This window comes from Lepidochelys olivacea (genome assembly GCF_965140295.1).
Source record: "Lepidochelys olivacea isolate rLepOli2 genome assembly, chromosome: 6".
NCBI classification, from domain to species: domain Eukaryota; kingdom Metazoa; phylum Chordata; order Testudines; family Cheloniidae; genus Lepidochelys; species Lepidochelys olivacea.
Genome location: NC_140416.1, coordinates 8,126,458 through 8,145,909, shown reverse-complemented (window position 1 = coordinate 8,145,909; position 19,452 = coordinate 8,126,458). Strand labels below are relative to the sequence as shown.

Below are 19,452 nucleotides of genomic sequence, written 5' to 3'. Positions count from 1 at the left end.
GGGGCTGCCCTGACCAGGGACAGAGACTTTTGGGGCATTGGACTTTTGGGACTTTGGGTGATTTGGGGTTGCTGGACTCAAGAACCAAAGGGAAAAGGGCATGCCCCAATTTGCCTGGGGTGGGTTTTTTTTTGCTCATGGGTTGTGTTATGAATCCTGTTGGTGGTGTTTCCTCAACATAATGCCACATTGTTTCTCTCTGTTATTAAAAGACTTTTGCTACACTCAGACTATGTGCTTGCGAGAGGGGAAGTATTGCCTCTTGGAGGCGCCCAGCGGGGGTGGTATATATTTGTCCCAGGTCACTGGGTGGGAGCTCGAGCCGGTTTGCATTGTGTTATTGGAATGGAACCCCTAGATATTGAACCCGGCCCTTGTTGCTGCCAACTCTGACGGGCAGAAGGGTTACACTCATAGCCTGGCTTTTGCTGACTTTGGTTCAGATCTCAGGTCTAGCACTAGGCCCGGTGCTCCAGTCTCTCTCTCTCTCTACTACAGCTGGAGGGTGTGGAATTTCCTTGGGAGGCCCTGGTGTGACCCCCGTGATCCCTTGTGGACCAAACAGACTTGGAACCTGTGTTATTGGGCACTGTGCCTTTAAGGACTGAGCTTCTCAGACAGAAAACCTGGGTAGGGTGCTGGGAAGCTTTTCTTACACAGCCAGCTGGAACGGGACACAGCGGGAAGCAGAGCTCTGGCAAGCCCCTTAAGCACTGAGGCCCAGATCCTCAAAGGTATTTAGGTGCTTAACTCCCACTGATTTCAGCAGGAGTTAGGGGCCTAAATTCCATTGAGGATCTGCACCTAAGTGTTCACTGAACACCACAGAACTGGCCCCTGAGCCTTCCCAGGGTCTCCCAGCACCCATTGCTCCTGGTCCCGCCCTCAGGTTCTCCCAGCAGCGGGCAGGGCTAGGTTATTTAATCAAGGTTCCTAGTCCCTTTGCGGTGGTGGTTGAGTTAGTTCCATTTCCTGATCTGACAGTTTCCCCTTTCCCAGGATGCGTGGGGGCCTCCGCATACCTATCAGAGCCCAGGGTAACATCCTAACCCCACTTTTCACCCCCGAGGCTGCTCCCCATCTTTGTCAGAGCTCCAGGGGTGTACTGTCTCTACACACAAATCCCATTGCTCTAGGGCTTCCCCATTTCAGAGGGAGCCTTTGTCCAGGTTTCACCCTGCTCCCCAGTTCACTGAGTTATTTATACTGGTTTGTTATCACATTGTCAATTGTGAGTGCTGGGGTTGCACGTAGTGGCTTGTGAAGGTCACTCACTTGTTCTTGGGCCACTGGTGTCTGTCATCACACATCACCGGTGTGGTGCTCTGATCTGTTCAATGATGGTAACAGTCAGCTGCATGTGTGTGTTCCCTCTGTGTGCTGCCCCGGCTCTGCAGATAGCTGACACAGCAGACCCCGAGAGAACCCCCAATTATCACAGACTCTGATAAGGTATGAAGGCACCCGGCCAGGTGTATTGTCAAACAAAGCACAGTAATAGTTTCCCGCAGACTCTACAGGGCACATAGGAGCTGACTCTGTGGGTGCGCTGCACCCACTGGCAGCTCCCCGCCCCACCCCTCCCCAGCTCACCTCCGCCTCCTCCTCTGAGTGCGCCTTCCCCGCTTCTCCTCCCAGCACTTGCTGCCGCGAAACGGTGTAACAAGCTGTGGGAGGAGCAGGAACGTGGCATGCTCAGGGGAGGAGGCGGGGCCGGGGCGGGGATTTGGGGAAGGAGTCCAGTGGGGCAGGGAAGGGGCGGAGTTGGGGTGGAGATTTGGGGAAAGGGTTGGAATGGGGGCAGGGAAGGGGTGGAGTCAGGGCAGGGCCAGGGGCAGGGGGCGTGAGCACCCACTGGCGCCAGGAGAAGTTGGCGCCTATGACAGGACATACTACGAATATGTGCCCCCTGACAATGGACCGGCTCAGCCAGGGGCAGAATTCTCCATTGCCCCCTAGGCCAGACAAAGACAACCCTTCAGGGGTACGCTTTTATACACAGGTACAAACAAGTTACACATCACTCCCGACGTATAGAGGTGCAACCCCTCTACATGTTGGAGTGCCGCCTCTCACCTTGTACATGTTGGTGCAAACGAAACAACTCTATCCATCATATTACCCTCCTGCCCCTGTCTTTAGGATGGGTCAGCATGTTCCTTGCTATCTATGTGGAATGTGCTAGTACCGGAATGTTCTGGTACCATCCTGGCACATGTGTATATTACTAGTGCTTAGTACCTTTTAGGTATGTGTATATTTGCAACATCAGCCGCCTTCTTGCCAGCTTCTGCCTCTGGCTCACAGCTTAACTTTGCTTTATGTTAGCAAAGTCTTGACCGTTATTTTAGTTCAGGCCTTAGGTCTCATTCCAGGCCTCTGATACAAGAGTTTGTGTTTCAGGGCCTCATCTTACCACAACTGGTATGTTATTGTAGGGTTTTTCATGAGCACTGGGGCTGTAGACACTGGTTGGTTAGTAGTACAGGTTCATCTAGATAGGAGTACTGGGGCCCTGCACACTGGTATGTTATTGTAGGATCTCTCTTTGGTGCTGGGGCTGAAAACGCTGGTTTGTTTTTTGTTGGATGTCTGTTCAGCACTGGGGCTGTAAACACTGATTTGTTATTGTAGGGTCTCTCTCTTTGGCACTGGGGCTGAAAACACTGGGTGTGGGGGTGGGGTTGGGTTGCTGGAACCAATTTTTTTATACCAGAGAGCATTTAAACATCTGTTTTGAAAGAGGGATCAGATCACAAAGGCGGAATCACAGCCAGTGAGCAGATCTGGGGATCTAGGGTAGGCCACACAGACTGAGCCACCCATCCTTAACTCTATGCCCGAGGGGACCTCTACGGGCTGGTTCTGGGTCTGTGCAGCCTGCTCACAAGTAGTCATCTCTCTCTATCAGCTGGATCTCACCAGGTCTGCAATTTTCCCAGTCCCCCTTCTCCTTCCTGCTGTATTGCCCCTCATTTCTCTCTGATCTGAACCCCTGCCCCACTGGCCCTTCTACATTCTGACCTATTGCCCTCCATCATGCACAGCACTGGGGCTGTTCTCTCCAGAGTGGTTTTGAGGGCTCAGCATCCACATAGCCAGATCAGCCCCACGACCCCAGCCAGGCCAGGTGTTGTGGGGTCACAGGGAGCCTGGCACATGCTTCCACTAGTGCCAGTTGCACAGGGGATGATCCTGCACCCTTTGCCATCTTGCTGTCCATGGAGCTCAGGAGGGAATGCACTTGCAGCTGCTGTAGTTGGGTGCAGTGAAGTCCCTCCACATCCCAGCTGATAGCTTCATTGCATGGAGTCGCCTTCAAACCCTATGTCCTATGGTGGTGGCTGCGGCATAGGACATATCTCAGGCTTCTGCTGCCAGTGAAGCTCCTGATCCCATCCACTTAGAATCATAGAATCATAGAATTTCAGGGTTGGAAGGGACCTCAGGAGGTCATCTAGTCCAACCCCCTGCACAAAGCAGGACCAATCCCCAACTAAATCATCCCAGCCAGGGCTTTATCAAGCCTGACCTTAAAAACTTCTAAGGAAGGAGATTTCACCACCTCCCTAGATAACGCATTCCAGTGTTTCACCACCCTCCTAGTGAAAAAGTTTTTCCTAATATCCAACCTAAACCTCCCCCACTGAAACTTGAGACCATTACTCCTTGTTCTGTCATCTGCTACCACTGAGAACAGTCTAGATCCATCCTCTTTGGAACCCCCTTTCAGGTAGTTGAAAGCAGCTATCAAATCCCCCCTCATTCTTCTCTTCCGCAGACTAAACAATCCCAGTTCCCTCAGCCTCTCCTCATAACTCATGTGTTCCAGTCCCCGAATCATTTTTGTTGCCCTCCGCTGGACATTTTCCAATTTTTCCACATCCTTCTTGTAGTGTGGGGCCCAAAACTGGACACAGTACTCCAAATGAGGCCTCACCAATGTCGAATAGAGGGGAACAATCACATCCCTCAATCTGCTGGCAATGCCCCTACTTATACATCCCAAAATGCCATTGGCCTTCTTGGCAACAAGGGCACACTGCTGACTCATATCCAGCTTCTTGTCCACTGTCACCCCTAGGTCCTTTTCCGCAGAACTGCTGCCTAGCCATTCGGTCCCTAGTCTGTAGCGGTGCATGGGATTCTTCTGTCCTAAGTGCAGGATTCTGCACTTGTCCTTGTTGAACCTCATCAGATTTCTTTTGGCTCAATCCTCCAATTTGTCTAGGGCCCTCTGTATCCTATCCCTACCCTCCAGCATATCTACCACTCCTCCCAGTTTAGTGTCATCTGCTGAGGGTGCAATCCACACCATCCTCCAGATCATTTATGAAGATATTGAACAAAACCGGCCCCAGGACCGACCCCTGGGGCACTCCACTTGATGTTGGATCATATTAAAGAAGTTCTGTATTAAAATCACAAATGAGTTTGATTCCCCAGAGTTTAAATTCCAGGGTATTACTAATTAAGAGGTCTCTTGGTTTTTGGTACTGTTTCTCTCCCTCTATGTGTGAAACTTGCAAGCTGCTAATTGTGTTAGTACATTCTAAGACAGAGTCTGTTCTCAAAGCAATTCACAGAGAGAGAGACTCAAAGCAATACTCGAACAACAGAAATAGCACCCAGAGACTCCCCGCCCTTTTGTTGTATTAACAATTGTGATTAAAATAGAGATAGAGGATGTATGTGGATGGATGCTTGGTGTGGATAATAACTGAATGATCAGGGAGGTGCCAGCCTAAGAATCCAGTGTCCATCGGCTGAAGAAGGCGTCAAGTGGAAATAACCAGAGGACCCCCCGGAGGGCAGACTGGAATCCACCCAACAGCCTCAAGAATGGGAGAACCAAAGAACAAGATAACATCTAGCAGCACGGAGCCGTCAGGAATGTGCTATCTGCTGATTGATTCAGCAACAGCATGATGAAGCAATTCCCATAGACTGGCATAGGAAGAAATTCCTATAAAAATAGACTCTAAAAAGTGAGAACTTTGGGGTCTGATTCTGCAAACCAACTTCCAGGAGCATCAGATGAGTATCTGACAAGGCCCTGCTCCCTCCTCATGTCCAGGCCACCTGGCCAGTGGCTTGGCATGAGCAACTCTAAGGCTGGTAACTATAGAATCATAGAATCATAGAATATCAGGGTTGGAAGGGACCCCAGAAGGTCATCTAGTCCAACCCCCTGCTCAAAGCAGGACCAATTCCCAGTTAAATCATCCCAGCCAGGGCTTTGTCAAGCCTGACCTTAAAAACCTCTAAGGAAGGAGATTCTACCACCTCCCTAGGTAACTCATTCCAGTGTTTCACCACCCTCTTAGTGAAAAAGTTTTTCCTAATATCCAATCGAAACCTCCCCCACTGCAACTTGAGACCATTACTCCTCGTTCTGTCATCTGCTACCATTGAGAACAGTCTAGAGCCATCCTCTTTGGAACCCCCTTTCAGGTAGTTGAAAGCAGCTATCAAATCCCCCCTCATTCTTCTCTTCTGCAGGCTAAACAATCCCAGCTCCCTCAGCCTCTCCTCATAACTCATGTGTTCCAGTCCCCTAATCATTTTTGTTGCCCTTCGCTGGACTCTCTCCAATTTATCCGCATCCTTCTTGAAGTGTGGGGCCCAAAACTGGACACAGTACTCCAGATGAGGCCTCACACATGTCGAATAGATGATATGATAACTATGATAACAACCTTGCAGAACCTGTGTGTGTGTGTGTGTGTGTGTGTGTATGAACGAATGTGTGAATAAATATGAGATTGAATGGAATGTTACAGCTGTAACTAACTGCTTACTATGATTCTTTCTGTACTCACAATAAATGTGGTATTTTGCCTTTTTCCCTTTAATAAGATCCTGCTGGTTTTTATTTTATTGGTACAACATTGATACCGGCTGCCAACTAGACATGGAGCCATTGATCACTACCCGTTAAGCCCGACAATCTAGCCAACTTTCTATCCACCTTATAGTCCATCCATCCAGCCCATACTTCCTTAACTTGCTGGCAAGAATACTGTGGGAGACCGTGTCAAAAGCTTTGCTAAAGTCAAGGAACAACACGTCCACTGCTTTCCCCTCATCCACAGAGCCAGTTATCTCGTCATAGAAGGCAATTAGATTAGTCAGGCATGACTTGCCCTTGGTGAATCCATGCTGACTGTTCCTGATCACTTTCCTCTTGTGTAAGTGCTTCAGGATTGATTCCTTGAGGACCTGCTCCATGATTTTTCCGGGGACTGAGGTGAGGCTGACTGGCCTGTAGTTCCCAGGATCCTCCTTCTTCCCTTTTTTAAAGATTGGCACTACATTACCCTTTTTCCAGTCATCTGGGACTTCCCCCGTTCGCCACGAGTTTTCAAAGATAATGGCCAGTGGCTCTGCAATCACAGCCGCCAATTCCTTCAGCACTCTCGGATGCAACTCGTCCGGCCCCATGGACTTGTGCACGTCCAGCTTTTCTAAATAGTCCCTAACCGCCTCTATCTCCACAGAGGGCTGGCCATCTCTTCCGCATTTTGTGATGCCCAGCGCAGCAGTCTGGGAGCTGACCTGGTTCGTGAAGACAGAGGCAAAAAAAGCATTGAGTACATTAGCTTTTTCCACATCCTCTGTCACTAGGTTGCCTCCCTCATTCAGTAAGGGGCCCACACTTTCCTTGACTTTCTTCTTGTTGCTAACATACCTGAAGAAACTCTTCTTGTTACTCTTAACATCTCTTGCTAGCTACAACTCCAGGTGTGATTTGGCCTTCCTGATTTCACTCCTGCATGCCTGAGCAATATTTTTATACTCTTCCCTCGTCGTTTGTCCAATCTTCCACTTCTTGTAAGCTTCTTTTTTGTGTTTAAGATCAGCAAGGATTTCACTGTTAAGCCAAGCTTGTTGCCTGCCATATTTATAGTCTTTCTACACATGGGGATGGTTTGTCCCTGTAACCTCAATAAGGATTCTTTAAAATAGAGCCAGCTCTCCTGGACTCCTTTCCCCTTCAAATTAGTCCCCCAGGGGATCCTGGCCATCCGTTCCCTGAGGGAGTCGAAGTCTGCTTTCCTGAAGTCCAGGGTCCGTATCCTGCTGCTTACCTTTCTTCCCTGCGTCAGGATCCTGAACTCAACCATCTCATGGTCACTGCCTCCCAGGTTCCCATCCACTTTTGCTTCCCCTACTAATTCTTCCCGATTTGTGAGCAGCAGGTCAAGAAGAGCTCTGCCCCTAGTTGGTTCCTCCAGCACTTGCACCAGGATACTGTCCCCTACACTTTCCAAAAACTTCCTGGATTGTCTGTGCACCACTGTACTGTTCTCCCAGCAGATATCAGGGTGATTGAAGTCTCCCATGAGAACCAGGGCCTGCGATCTAATAACTTCCATGAGCTGCCGGAAAAAAGCCTCGTCCACCTCATCCCCCTGGTCCAGTGGTCTATAGCAGACTCCCACCACGACATCACCCTTGTTGCTCACACTTCTAAACTTAATCCAGAGACTCTCAGGTTTTTCTTCAGTTTCCTACCAGAGCTCTGAGCAATCATACTGCTCCCTTACATACAGTGCAACTCCCCCACCTTTTCTGCCCTGCCTGCCTGAACAGTTTCTATCCATCCATGACAGTACTTCAGTCATGTGAGTTATCCCACCAAGTCTCTGTTATTCCAATCACATCATAATTCCTTGACTGTGCCTGGACTTCCAGTTCTCCCTGCTTGTTTCCCAGGCTTCTTGCATTTGTGTATAGGCACTTGAGATAACTCGCTGATCATCCCTCTTTCTCAGTATGAGGCAGGAGCCCTCCCCTCTTGCGCGCTCCTGCTCATGCTTCCTCCCAGTATCCCACTTCCCCACTAACCTCAGGGCTTTGGTCTCCTTCCCCCGGTTGAACCTAGTTTAAAGCCCTCCTCACTAGGTTAGCCAGCCTGCTTGCAAAGATGCTGTTCCCTCTCTTCATTAGGTGGAGCCCGTCTCTGCCTAGCACTCCTCCTTCTTGGAACACCATCCCATGGTCAAAGAATCCAAAGTCCTTCTCTCCGACACCACCTGCGTAGCCATTCGTTGACTTCCACGATTCGACGGTCTCTACCCAGGCCTTTTCCTTCCACGGGGAGGATGGACGAAAACACCACTTGCACCTCAAACTCCTTTATCCTTCTTCCCAGAGCCACGTAGTCTGCAGTGATCTGCTCAAGGTCATTCTTGGCAGTATCATTGGTGCCCACGTGGAGAAGCAGGAAGGGGTAGCGATCCGAGGGCTTGATGAGTCTCGGCAGTCTCTCTGTCACATCGTGAATCCTAGCTCCTGGCAAGCAGCAGACTTCTCGGTTTTCCCGGTCGGGGTGGTAGATCAATGACTCAGTCCCCCTGAGGAGGGAGTCCCCAACCACCACCTTCTCTTGGGAGCGGTGGTCATGGAACCCTCAACCCTAGGATAGTGCATCTCATGCCTTTCAATCGGCGGAGTCTCCTTCTGTTCCCTTCCCTCAGATGTATCATCTAGTCCACTCTCTGCATTAGTACCTGTGGATATTCAATTACCTAGTCAGAGCTGTGAGTCAAACCGCATATGATGTCTTTTGTCTGGTGAAAGAAAATTTCCCTGGAACCTCTACAGCCCCCTGACACACAGGGACAGGCTACTTGGCATCGTTGGCCACACCATGCTGAACATGAACATGAAAATGGTTACTTACCTGTATCTGTGTTGCTGGTACATGGACACTCCCCTTTCTTCTTCTGGAGGTCACATGCTGCCAAATTTCCCCAGGTCTTTTCCTCCAATTCCTCTTGAGGTCTTCCAGCCTCTTGTCACTTTCTCCCATTAAATTGACTCACTGCTGAGGAAAGACAGTTTAGTCACATTGTTTCTGGGAAGGGGGAGAGTAGGTTGGGACTGAAGGTATATTGGCAGAGAAGTGTGTGTATGCTGAGCCCAGGGCTGAGATAGCAGAGGGATGCAGGTTGGGATTAAGGGGCATCTGCAGAGCTTTCTGAGTGGGGAGCTCAAAGCTGGAATAGCCGGGGGGCTGCAGGGCAGAACTGTGGGTCATCCACAGAGCTGTGAGGGGTTCCAGCCAGCTGACATAGCTGTGAGAGTTGTGAAATAGGATTGATGTGCACTGAAATAGCTGACCTGAAGCTGGGTACGTTTGCAGGGGTCAGATTGGGAAAAACAAGGTGGTGATTTTTATGCTTATGGCATATACACAGAGAAGTTAGATAAAGAACATAAGACTCTTGTTGGAACGTTGCAAGGTAACACACCTTTATTTCTTAGAATTCAGAGCAATAACCCACCAGAGCCCCAAACCAGAGAGAAACAAACCAGGCTGCTCCTTTAAAGGGCATGGCTCACCCCACCTTCTTGGAGGCTGTCTGTCTGCAGACTGACTACTACAGACACAGATCACACTTTTCCCTAGAATCCCCTGCCCTGGAAGCAGGACCAGGAAAGACCTGTGAAATTTAAAGTGGCAGCTTGTAATTTTTAATTTTCAAGGGACTACAGCATTGCCTCTTCCAGTGTGCTCTGCCCCTGTGAGTTGCCAGAATGAGATGCTGCTCACAGCAGATAGCAGCACTGTGTGTATCTCTGAGCTCTGCTGGGCTCCTTCAGGTTGGCTCCCCCTCGGTGGGGCTTGGATAGGGGGATTGTCTCTGCTGGGCTCCTTGAGGCTGGCTACTTGTTTGAGGGGAAATAATATGGCATCTCCCAAACATAACATCCTGGTGGCACCAAAGTCACTTTACAACACAATGAAATAGTTACCAATATTGGCATTTAAATGACCATTGCTGGGCATCTGAGCTAACTAGGGTGGATGGGGCTGTTCACATCTCTCCGAATTGTTGCCTTGGGCTCTCTGCATCCATTACTCACAGGTCACCTTCTTGAGGGCGTTTTTTAACCCCTACAATCATAACAGCTAGTAGGAACTGATGGGAGGGGGAGGGCTGGGATATGGGGGGCTGGATTGGTGAGGGGTTGGGTAGGGAGGGGGATTTGGGGGTGGGGGTGGGGGGGGAGTGGCTGGGATGTGCCGTGAGGGGCAGTGGGGATGGGGTTCGCAGAGAAGGGGCTGAGATATGGGGGTGGGGCAGGTGAGAAGCAGGGATGGGGGTATGTGGGGGCAGTGGGAGGGCTGGGATATGGGGGGCTGGATTGGTGAGGGGTTGGGTAGGGAGGGGAATTTGGGGGGTGGGTGGGGGAGTGGCTGGGATGTGCGGTGAGGGGCAGTGGGGGTGGGGTTCAGGGAGAAGGGCCTGGGATATGGGGGAGGGGCAGGTGAGAAGCAGGGATGGGGTATGTGGGGGCAGAGGGAGGGCTGGGATGTGGAGGGCTGGATTAGTGAGGGGTTGGGTAGGGAGGGGGATTTGGGGGGGTGGGTGGGGGAGTGGCTGGGATGTTCCATGAGGGGCAGTGGGAGTGGGGTTCGGGGAGAAGGGGCTGAGATATAGGGGGTGGGGCAGGTGAGAAGCAGGGATGGGGTATGTGGGGACAGTGGGAGGGCTGGGATGTGGGGGGCTGGATTGGTGAGGGGTTGGGTAAGAAGGGGGATTTGGGAGGTGGGTGGGGGAGTGGCTGGGATGTGCGGTGAAGGGCAGTGGGGGTGGGGTTCGGGGGGCGCAGCTGAGATATAGGGGGTGGGGGGAAGTGGGGGTGGGGAGGAGGCGGGACAGACTGTGCCCCGCCCCCTCCCGTGACGCGGGGGGAGGAAGCGGAAAGTTTTTGTTTGAGACGGATCGAGTGGGGTGGGGCGCAGGCTGCCTGAGCGGGACTCAGCTGGCTGGGAACGAGACACCCCCTGACCCGTGCGAGGCGAGCGGTGGGGCTGAGAGGAGCGGTGGGGGGTGGGAGTTGGGGGAGGAGGGAGTGGTGGGGGCGGGAGTTGGGGGAGGGGAGACTTGGGGGGAGAAGAGGGGGCAGAAGTTGGGGGAGGGGGAAGGAGAGGGGGAGGGAGTGGTGGGGGCGGGAGTTGGGGGAGGGGAGAGTTGTGGGGAGGAGAGGGGGCGGGAGTTGGGGAGTGAGGAGGGGCGGGGGAATGTCTATATAGTTTGACAGCTTGTTATGCAAACAGCATCGTGTGGCCATCGATGCCAAGTAGCCTGTCCCTGTGTGTCGGGGGCTGCAGAGGTTCCAGGGAAATTTTCTTTCACCAGACAAAAGACATCATATGCGGTTTGACTCACAGCTCTGACTAGGTAATTGAATATCCTCTGGCCCCAGAGCTCTGGTGAGGGTGTCGGCCAACAATACCCCCACTCCTAGGCCTGCAGACTCCTCCCCATGCAAGCTCCAAAGGTTTGGGCATGATAGCGCAGGCAAGTGCCATGTAGGAAGAGACACTGTTCTGCATCCTTCCGCAGCACCTGATGGGGATGTCTCTGCTGGCCTCTGAGCAGCAGATCACACAAATGCCTGCTCCAGTTAGCCACTGACCGCCCCTCCCCTACCCCCTGGGATGCTGGAGAGACCAGTCGTCTCCTAAGGGAACCAATCTGCCAGGTTGCATGGTACACTTGGGATGCACAACGCAGAGGCACTGGGCCTCTAGATCCCTGCAGAGCTGGAGACAGCCATAGGCTTCTGGGGCCACAGGCACTGATTTTTGAAACTGCTTGGGGGTACTCAACCCCCGGCTCTGCCCTGGGCCCCACCCCCACTCCACCCCTTCCGCTAAGGCTCCATCCCCACCCAACCTCTTCCCGCCCAGTTCCACCCCTTCCCCCGAGCGCACCACGTCCTTACTCCTCCCCCCACCCCGCCTCAGCCTCCCTGCATGCCGCAAGACAGCTGATTGCAGCTGGCAGGAGGTGTGGGGCGGGAGTGGGAGTGGGGAGGCGCTGATCCTTGGGGCCCGCCGGTGGGTGGAAGGCACTGGAGGGGGGACATGTTAGAACATTGTGCAACTTTAAACGAGCATGTTCTCTAGTAGAACAATGACATAATAATGAAACAACTTTAACCAGACAACTTTAAGTGAGGAGTTACTGTAATATATTTTATGGAGCCAACTGATGTTGGTGAAACAGACAAGCTTCTGAACTTACACACAGCTCTTCAAGTCTTTTTAATTTATATATTTTTTCTTTAAATAAACTTTGCGAGCCTCCTCAGCACCCCTGCCCCTTCTTTACCTATCATCTGTCCTTTCAGATCAACTTTAAATACAAACTGATTTGGTAGCAATATTGCCAACCGCAAACATTCAGACAGCGTGTCAGGCCCCCAAATCATAGATTGGTTTAAAAATCATGACATTAAAAACCCCTCCCAGTTTTTTTTTATTTGTCTTCTGAGGGGTATAAGCCTTTGGGGTTCACATTTTCACGCTTTCAACACCAAATATCAAAAGAGTGGTGGTAATAGTGTGAGGTAGCAACACAAGAGACAGACACCTTGTTATTAACATACCCTGTGCTCTCCTTTATAGTGTGCTGTCTCCAGACACTGAAAACTGTCTTTTACATGTTCTCAGTTACATCTTCTTTGAGTCAATATGGGACCCAAGAAGCAAGTTGATGGGAAGAAGCTCTCCCAGAATGGAAAATCGGGCAGAGATGGAAATATCCTGAAATATGTTCCGGTATATTAATATTGGCTTATTCTGAGCAGGGCTACCCCATCACAACCCCCAGTAACCATCCTACAAGAAGAGGGATTGGTATACCAGCCACCCTTCCTAAAATATGCACACACAGAATGCAGGAAATGCTACATTGGATCACACTAGTGGCCCATGTAGCCCAGTATCCTCTTTCCAACACGGGTCTATACTGGATCTTCAGTAGGAGGTGTAACTCTCCCCCTCCACCCATAAGACACTTGTCATAGTCCTAACCACCTGCACCTGTGCTATTCCATTTTTCTTCTCAACTGTACATAAGCACTGTTAAGTAAGTTGCAAAAGAAGAAATGAGTTTGTGCCTTTATAAATGATAAAGAAAGCCTGAAGGGTTTTTCCTAAGATTTTTTTCTGTTTTATTTTATATTATAAATTCAGATCCAGTTTATGTTGGAAAACTTGGTGGTGACTGGAAAACTAGAGAAAGTAGAACATCATAAGAGCCAGGAGAATGAAAGAAAGGTAATTAATACAAAGGGGTTCTAAAAATTCCTTCCTTTATTGTTGTCAATTCTTAACTTAAATAACTGACTTTTTGGATAAAGGAAGCCTTGTTTTTTCACCTAAGATATGAGCAATTGAAATACACATGCTGTAAGAGTCCCAATATTTCTTCCAGGAAAGACTGAACTTTACATTTTTTATTTTTCTAATCAGGCTGCCCTTGTGACTCCTAAGGAAGCAAAACAGAAGTCCATTTTTCTAAACTTACTCTGCAGGTCATCATTAAACCTGAGTTCTTAAAGAACTGAGGTGGTTCTCAGACTGTACTTTGATTCTTGGATGCCAGATTTATTTTCCACTGCAGTGAGGCAGTCCCAGCAGCACAGGGAATGAGCAGTTGAATGCTGGAGTCTTTCCACGCTCAGTGCTAGCTTTTTAACAACCTTGGATGTTACGCTATTTCTGCTTATTCTTTTTGTCCCTTTCCCTGCCTCAGCATGTTCTGTGGCTCTCCCACTCCCTATATCTCACAGTACTTCTCACGCAAGAATCTACATCTGTAGCCATGTTTGAGGATTCCTTGAGCCCGGGCTGGCTTAGACTCAAAACCGGTAGTGCCCAAACTTTTCCAGTTGCGCCCCCACTTACCAGTAATGGAATCTCTCTGCGCGCGCCCCCCCCCTTACTGCACAGTTGGCTCAGCAGAGGAGCTTGGGCTGAAGGCAGAACTGGGGATGGGGACTGAGAGAGAATGAGGGCTGGGCGGGGGGGCAGGGGCAGAGCTGGGGTGGGTGGCACTCTCTTCCTTGCCCCACCCCTCCCCCCGAGTAGGGTCTGGGCCATACCCGGTCCCACTGTGCCTCCCCTAACGTTCCTCTGTGACCCCTAGGGAGGGTGCATCCCACAGTTTGGGGACCACTGCTCAAAACAAAGCTTAGCTGTAGTCTGGGCAAGGCTTGAAACGGGATATAAATGTGTATATATATATATATATATATACACGCACTCCTCCAGTGCTGCCTGTCAAAAGATGGAAGAACTTAACAGTTCCCCATTTGTCCCCATTTATCTCTTACTAGTTTCAAATGCTGCCATTATCCAAGTCCTTGTTATTTTTAAAAGTCCTGTCACAGTGACACATGAGGATCTGATGGTTCCTTCTCTCAGCTGCTCCTAGGTGGCGGTAGGGTGAGGAACCTGTAGCTCCATGTGGCTGGGCAGAGGGCTGTTTGATCAACAATTTTGGGATGGAGTTTTGGGCAGTAGTGGGATGGAGTCCTTACCAGGTGTCCCCACAGAAAGGTGCTATTTCAGTTATTTTTGTTTTGTTTTGTTTAGCGCAATGAGAGGAATAAGCAAAACTCTCCCTTGAAAAACCCACCTCCCAAAAGGAAGAGATCTGTGAACAGCACACCTCCTCTGGGTGACACCAGTAAGAGACAGACAAGAGAGAGCCTTTTAATCAGTCAGAAATCCACTGAAGAGGAGCAAGAATTCACCGTCAACTTGGGTGATGGTGGCAAGGAGCATGTGGTGAAAGGCAGAACCCATGACAGCATCTACAAAGCCCTGACGGCGCTACCAGACATCTGTGCTCGGATGAAAAAAGAGAAGGGCAAGGAGATGCATCTACTGGGGAATAAAGGGATTGAGGGGTATGTTAATTTGGGGATGCCTCTCAAGTACATTCCTGAGAATTCCCACTTTGAAATGAAATTTTACAAAGTGAATTTGAATCAGAAAATAGGTGCGGTGGGACACCGACAGTATGAGAGCAAGGGAAAGAAATGCATAACATTTTATGTCTCCTCTCTTGGCAGTAGATGGGAGAACAATGCTTGATACAGAATTCTTTGGTGCCAGCAGCTTGCTAAAGACCAGAGCAAGTTGTGTGTCTTTGCCCCAGAAGGGGAGACCATCAAGGATGCCTTGTACAAAGATGGCCGGTTTTATTCTTGCCTGGAGAAAAAAGAGTGGCAGTTGGTGGAGAACAAGAAGTACAGACCTAGTAATTACTGTGTCGATAATCTAGCCAACAGGTCATTTGAGGTGGTGGTTAAAACTAAGCCCCTGCCTTGGAACGTTGATTGTTCCAACCTTCAACTTTACCTTCATATGACTAGAACAACAAGGGTTTTTTCCTTAAACTTTCTCTCATCACTCTCTTTTGAGCAGAATGAGGAAATTTGAGACTTTTTGGTAACTTATGAGCAAGTAAAAACAGGGTTGTAATGTTATCTCCTTAACTATAACAAGTTGTGACTGGCAAATGCTAAATGGAATGGCTTGTTCATTTTAAGTGGTTGCAGATGTACCATCTTCGCATTTATCAGAGCTCAGATTCTAAAGAGAGCCAGTTTAGGCTGATACTTAAACATGATTATCCATGTGCAGCTGGTGAGTCTCGAGTGTGGGTGAGTCTCTAAATTCTGAGCCCATTCACTGCCCTTGAGATAGGGGGCTCTCTGCTGGCAGAGGTGCTGTTTTCTGGAAGAAATATGAAAACAAAACCCCAATCAGTTGCACGAGCCTTGGTAAATTGTTCCAATGGCTAATTACCCTCACTTTAAAATCGGTGACTTAGTTCCCATTTGAATTTGTCTAGCTTCAACTTCCAGCCAATGGATCTTGCTAAATATTTGTCTACAAGATCAAAGAGCTCATTATCAAATACTTGTTCCTTGTGCCATGTACTTATAGATTGTGATCAAATCACCCCTTAACCTTCTCTGTGTTAAGCTAAATACATTGAGCTCCTTGAGTCTCAGCCCTGGTCTACACTAGGACTTTAGGTCGAATTTAGCAGCATTAAATTGATGTAAACCTGCACCCATCCACACGATGAAGCCCTTTATTTCGACTTAAAGGGCTCTTAAAATCGATTTCCTTACTCCACCCCTGACAAGTGGATTAGTGCTTAAATCGGCCTTGCCGGCTCGAATTTGGGGTACTGTGGACACAATTCGACGGTATTGGCCTCCGGGAGCTATCCCAGAGTGCTCCATTGTGACCGCTCTGGACAGCACTCTCAACTCAGATGCACTGGCCAGGTAGAAAGGAAAAGAACTGCGAACTTTTGAATCTCATTTCCTGTTTGGCCAGCGTGGCAAGCTGCAGGTGACCATGCAGAGCTCATCAGCAGAGGTGACCATGATGGAGTCCCAGAATCGCAAAAGAGCTCCAGCATGGACCGAATGGGAGGTATGGGATCTGATTGCTGTTTGGGGAGAGGAATCCGTGCTATCAGAACTCCGTTCCAGATTTCGAAATGCCAAAACCTTTGTCAAAATCTCGCAGGGCATGAAGGACAGAGGTCATAACAGGGACCCGAAGCAGTGCCGCATGAAACTGAAGGAGCTGAGGCTTGTGAAACTGAAGGAGCTGAGGCAAGCCTACCAGAAAACCAGAGAGGTGAACGGCCGCTCCGGGTCAGAGCCCCAAACATGCCGCTTCTATGATGAGCTGCATGCCATTTTAGGGGGTTCAGCCACCACTACCCCAGCCGTGTTGTTTGACTCCTTCAATGGAGATGGAGGCAATACGGAAGCAGGTTTTGGGGACGAAGAAGATGATGATGATGATGAGGAGGAGGAGGTTGTAGATAGCTCATGGCAAGCAAGCGGAGAAACCGGTTTTCCCAACAGCCAGGAACTGTTTCTCACCCTGGACCTGGAGCCAGTACCCCCCGAACCCACCCAAGGCTGCCTCCTGGACTGGGCAGGCGGAGAAGGGACCTCCAGTGAGTGTACCTTTCAAAATACTATACATGGTTTAAAAGCAAGCATGTGAAAGGATTACTTTGCCCTGGCATTCGCGTTTCTCCTGGATGTACTCCCAAAGCCTTTACAAAAGGTTTCTGGGGAGGGCAGCCTTATTGTGTCCTTCATGGTAGGACACTTTACCACTCCAGGCCAGTAACACGTACTCGGGAATCATTGTACAACAAAGCATTGCAGTGTATGTTTGATGGCGTTCAAACAACATCCGTTCTTTATCTCTCTGTGTTATCCTCAGGAGAGTGAGATATAGTTCATGGTCACCTGGTTGAAATAGAGTGCTTTTCTTCAGGGGACACTCAGAGGAGCCCATTCCTGCTGGGCTGTTTACCTGTGGCTAAACAGAAATGTTCCCTGCTGTTAGCCATGGGGAGGGGGGAAGGTTGAGGGGGGTAGCCACGCGGTGGGGGGAGGCAAAATGCAACCTTGTAATGAAAGCACATGTGCTATGTATGTAATGTTAACAGCAAGGTTTACCCTGAAAGAGTGTAGCCACTGTTTCATAAAATGTGTCTTTTTAAATACCGCTGTCCCTTTTGTTTTCTCCACCAGCTGCATGTGTTTCAAGGATCACAGGATCTTCTCCTTCCCAGAGGCTAGTGAAGCTTAGAAAGAAAAAAAAACGCACTCGCGATGAAATGTTCTCCGAGCTCATGCTGTCCTCCCACACTGACAGAGCACAGACGAATGCGTGGAGGCAAATAATGTCAGAGTGCAGGAAAGCACAAAATGACCGGGAGGAGAGGTGGTGGGCTGAAGAGAGTAAGTGGTGGGCTGAAGATAGGGCTGAAGCTCAAATGTGGCGGCAGCGTGATGAGAGGAGGCAGGATTCAATGCTGAGGCTGCTGGAGGTCCAAACCAGTATGCTCCAGTGTATGGTTGAGCTGCAGCAAAGGCAGCTGGAGCACAGACTGCCACTACAGCCCCTGTGTAACCAACCGCCCGCCTCCCCAAGTTCCATAGCCTCCACACCCAGACGCCCAAGAACGCGGGGGGGGGGCCTCCGGCCAACCAGCCACTCCACCACAGAGGATTGCCCAAAAAAAAGAAGGCTGTCATACAATAAATTTTAAAGTTGTAAACATTTAAAGTGCTGTGTGGCATTTTCCTTCCCTCCTCCACCACCCCTCCTGGGCTACCTTGGTAGTCATTCCCCTATTTGTGTGATGAATGAATAAAGAATGCATGAATGTGAAGCAACAATGACTTTATTGCCTCTGCAAGTGGTGATTGAAGGGAGGAGGGGCGGGTGGTTAGCTTACAGGGAAGTAGAGTGAACCAAGGGGCGGGGGGTTTCATCAAGGAGAAACAAACAGAACTTTCACACCGTAGCCTGGCCAGTCATGAAACTGGTTTTCAAAGCTTCTCTGATGCGTACCGCGCCCTCCTGTGCTCTTCTAACCGCCCTGGTGTCTGGCTGCACGTAAAAAGCAGCCAGGCGATTTGCCTCAAGCTCCCACCCCGCCATAAACGTCTCCCACTTACTCTCACAGATATTGTGGAGCACACAGCAAGCAGTAATAACAGTGGGAATATTGGTTTCGTTGAGGTCTAAGCGAGTCAGTAAACTGCACCAGCGACCCTTTAAACATCCAAATGCACATTCTACCACCATTCTGCACTTGCTCAGCCTGTCGTTGAACAGCTCCTGACTACTGTCCAGGCTGCCTGTGTACGGCTTCATGAGCCATGGCATTAAGGGGTAGGCCGGGTCCCCAAGGATACATATAGGCATTTCAACATCCCCAACGGTTATTTTCTGGTCTGGGAAGAAAGTCCCTTCCTGCAGCTTTTGAAACAGACCAGAGTTCCTGAAGATGCGAGCGTCATGTACCTTTCCCGGCCATCCCACGCTGACGTTGGTGAAACGTCCCTTGTGATCCACCAGAGCTTGCAGCACTATTGAAAAATACCCCTTGCGGTTTATGTACTCACTAGCTTGGTGCTCCAGTGCCAAGATAGGGATATGGGTTCCGTCTATGGCCCCACCACACTTAGGGAATCCCATTGCAGCAAAGCCATCCACTATGACCTGCACATTTCCCAGGGTCACTACCCTTGATATCAGCAGATGTTTGATTGCGTGGGCTACTTGCATCACAGCAGCCCCCACAGTAGATTTGCCCACTCCAAATTGATTCCCAACTGACCGGTAGCTGTCTGGCTTTGCAAGCTTCCGCAGGGCTATCGCCACTCGCTTCTCAACTGTGAGGGCTGCTCTCATCTTGGTATTCATGCACCTCAGGGCAGGGGAAAGCAAGTCACAAAGTTCCATGAAAGTGCCCTTACGCATGCGAAAGTTTCGCAGCCACTGGGAATCGTCCTAGACCTGCAACACTATGCGGTCCCACCAGTCTGTGCTTGTTTCCCGAGCCCAGAATCGGCGTTCCACAGCATGAATCTGCCCCATTAGCACCATGATGCATGCATTGGCAGGGCCCATGCTTTCAGAGAAATCTGTGTCAATGTCCTGATCACTCACGTGACTGCGCTGACGTTGCCTCCTCGCCCGGTATCGCTTTGCCAGGTTTTGGTGCTGCATATACTGCTGGATAATGCGTGTGGTGTTTAATGTGCTCCTAATTGCCAAAGTGAGCTGAGCTGCCTCCA

At 50.0% G+C, this 19,452-nt stretch overlaps 1 protein-coding gene across 6 annotated transcripts; it reads left to right on the top strand.

Moving 5' to 3' along the window:
* The first annotated feature begins 10,715 nt into the window (after positions 1–10,715).
* LOC311521875 (uncharacterized protein) lies at positions 10,716–18,038 on the top strand. 6 transcript variants are annotated; one of them, XR_014711991.1, is made up of 8 exons: positions 10,716–10,815; positions 11,075–11,198; positions 12,476–12,583; positions 13,001–13,084; positions 14,405–14,721; positions 16,169–16,267; positions 16,364–16,805; positions 17,395–18,038. XR_014711991.1 is itself a non-coding variant. In XM_084630552.1 (6 exons), the coding sequence occupies exons 3-6, from the start codon at positions 12,497–12,499 to the stop codon at positions 17,450–17,452; spliced, it is 546 nt and encodes a 181-aa protein (XP_084486678.1). In that variant the 5' UTR covers positions 10,716–10,815; positions 11,075–11,198; positions 12,476–12,496; the 3' UTR covers positions 17,453–18,038. The 6 variants fall into 6 exon arrangements, 2 of the variants coding, with proteins under 2 accessions (XP_084486678.1, XP_084486677.1); XR_014711990.1 differs by lacking the exon at positions 16,169–16,267; XR_014711992.1 differs by having other exon boundaries at positions 16,169–16,805.
* The last annotated feature ends 1,414 nt before the right edge of the window (positions 18,039–19,452 follow it).

Bases quoted from the DNA above. Each gene is read 5' to 3' on its own strand.
- LOC311521875 (XM_084630551.1), top strand. From the start codon at position 16,190: ATGCAGAGCTCATCAGCAGAGGTGACCATGATGGAGTCCCAGAATCGC. The intron at 16,806-17,394 runs GTGAGTGTACCT...TTTCTCCACCAG, and splicing joins AGGCGGAGAAGGGACCTCCA to CTGCATGTGTTTCAAGGATC.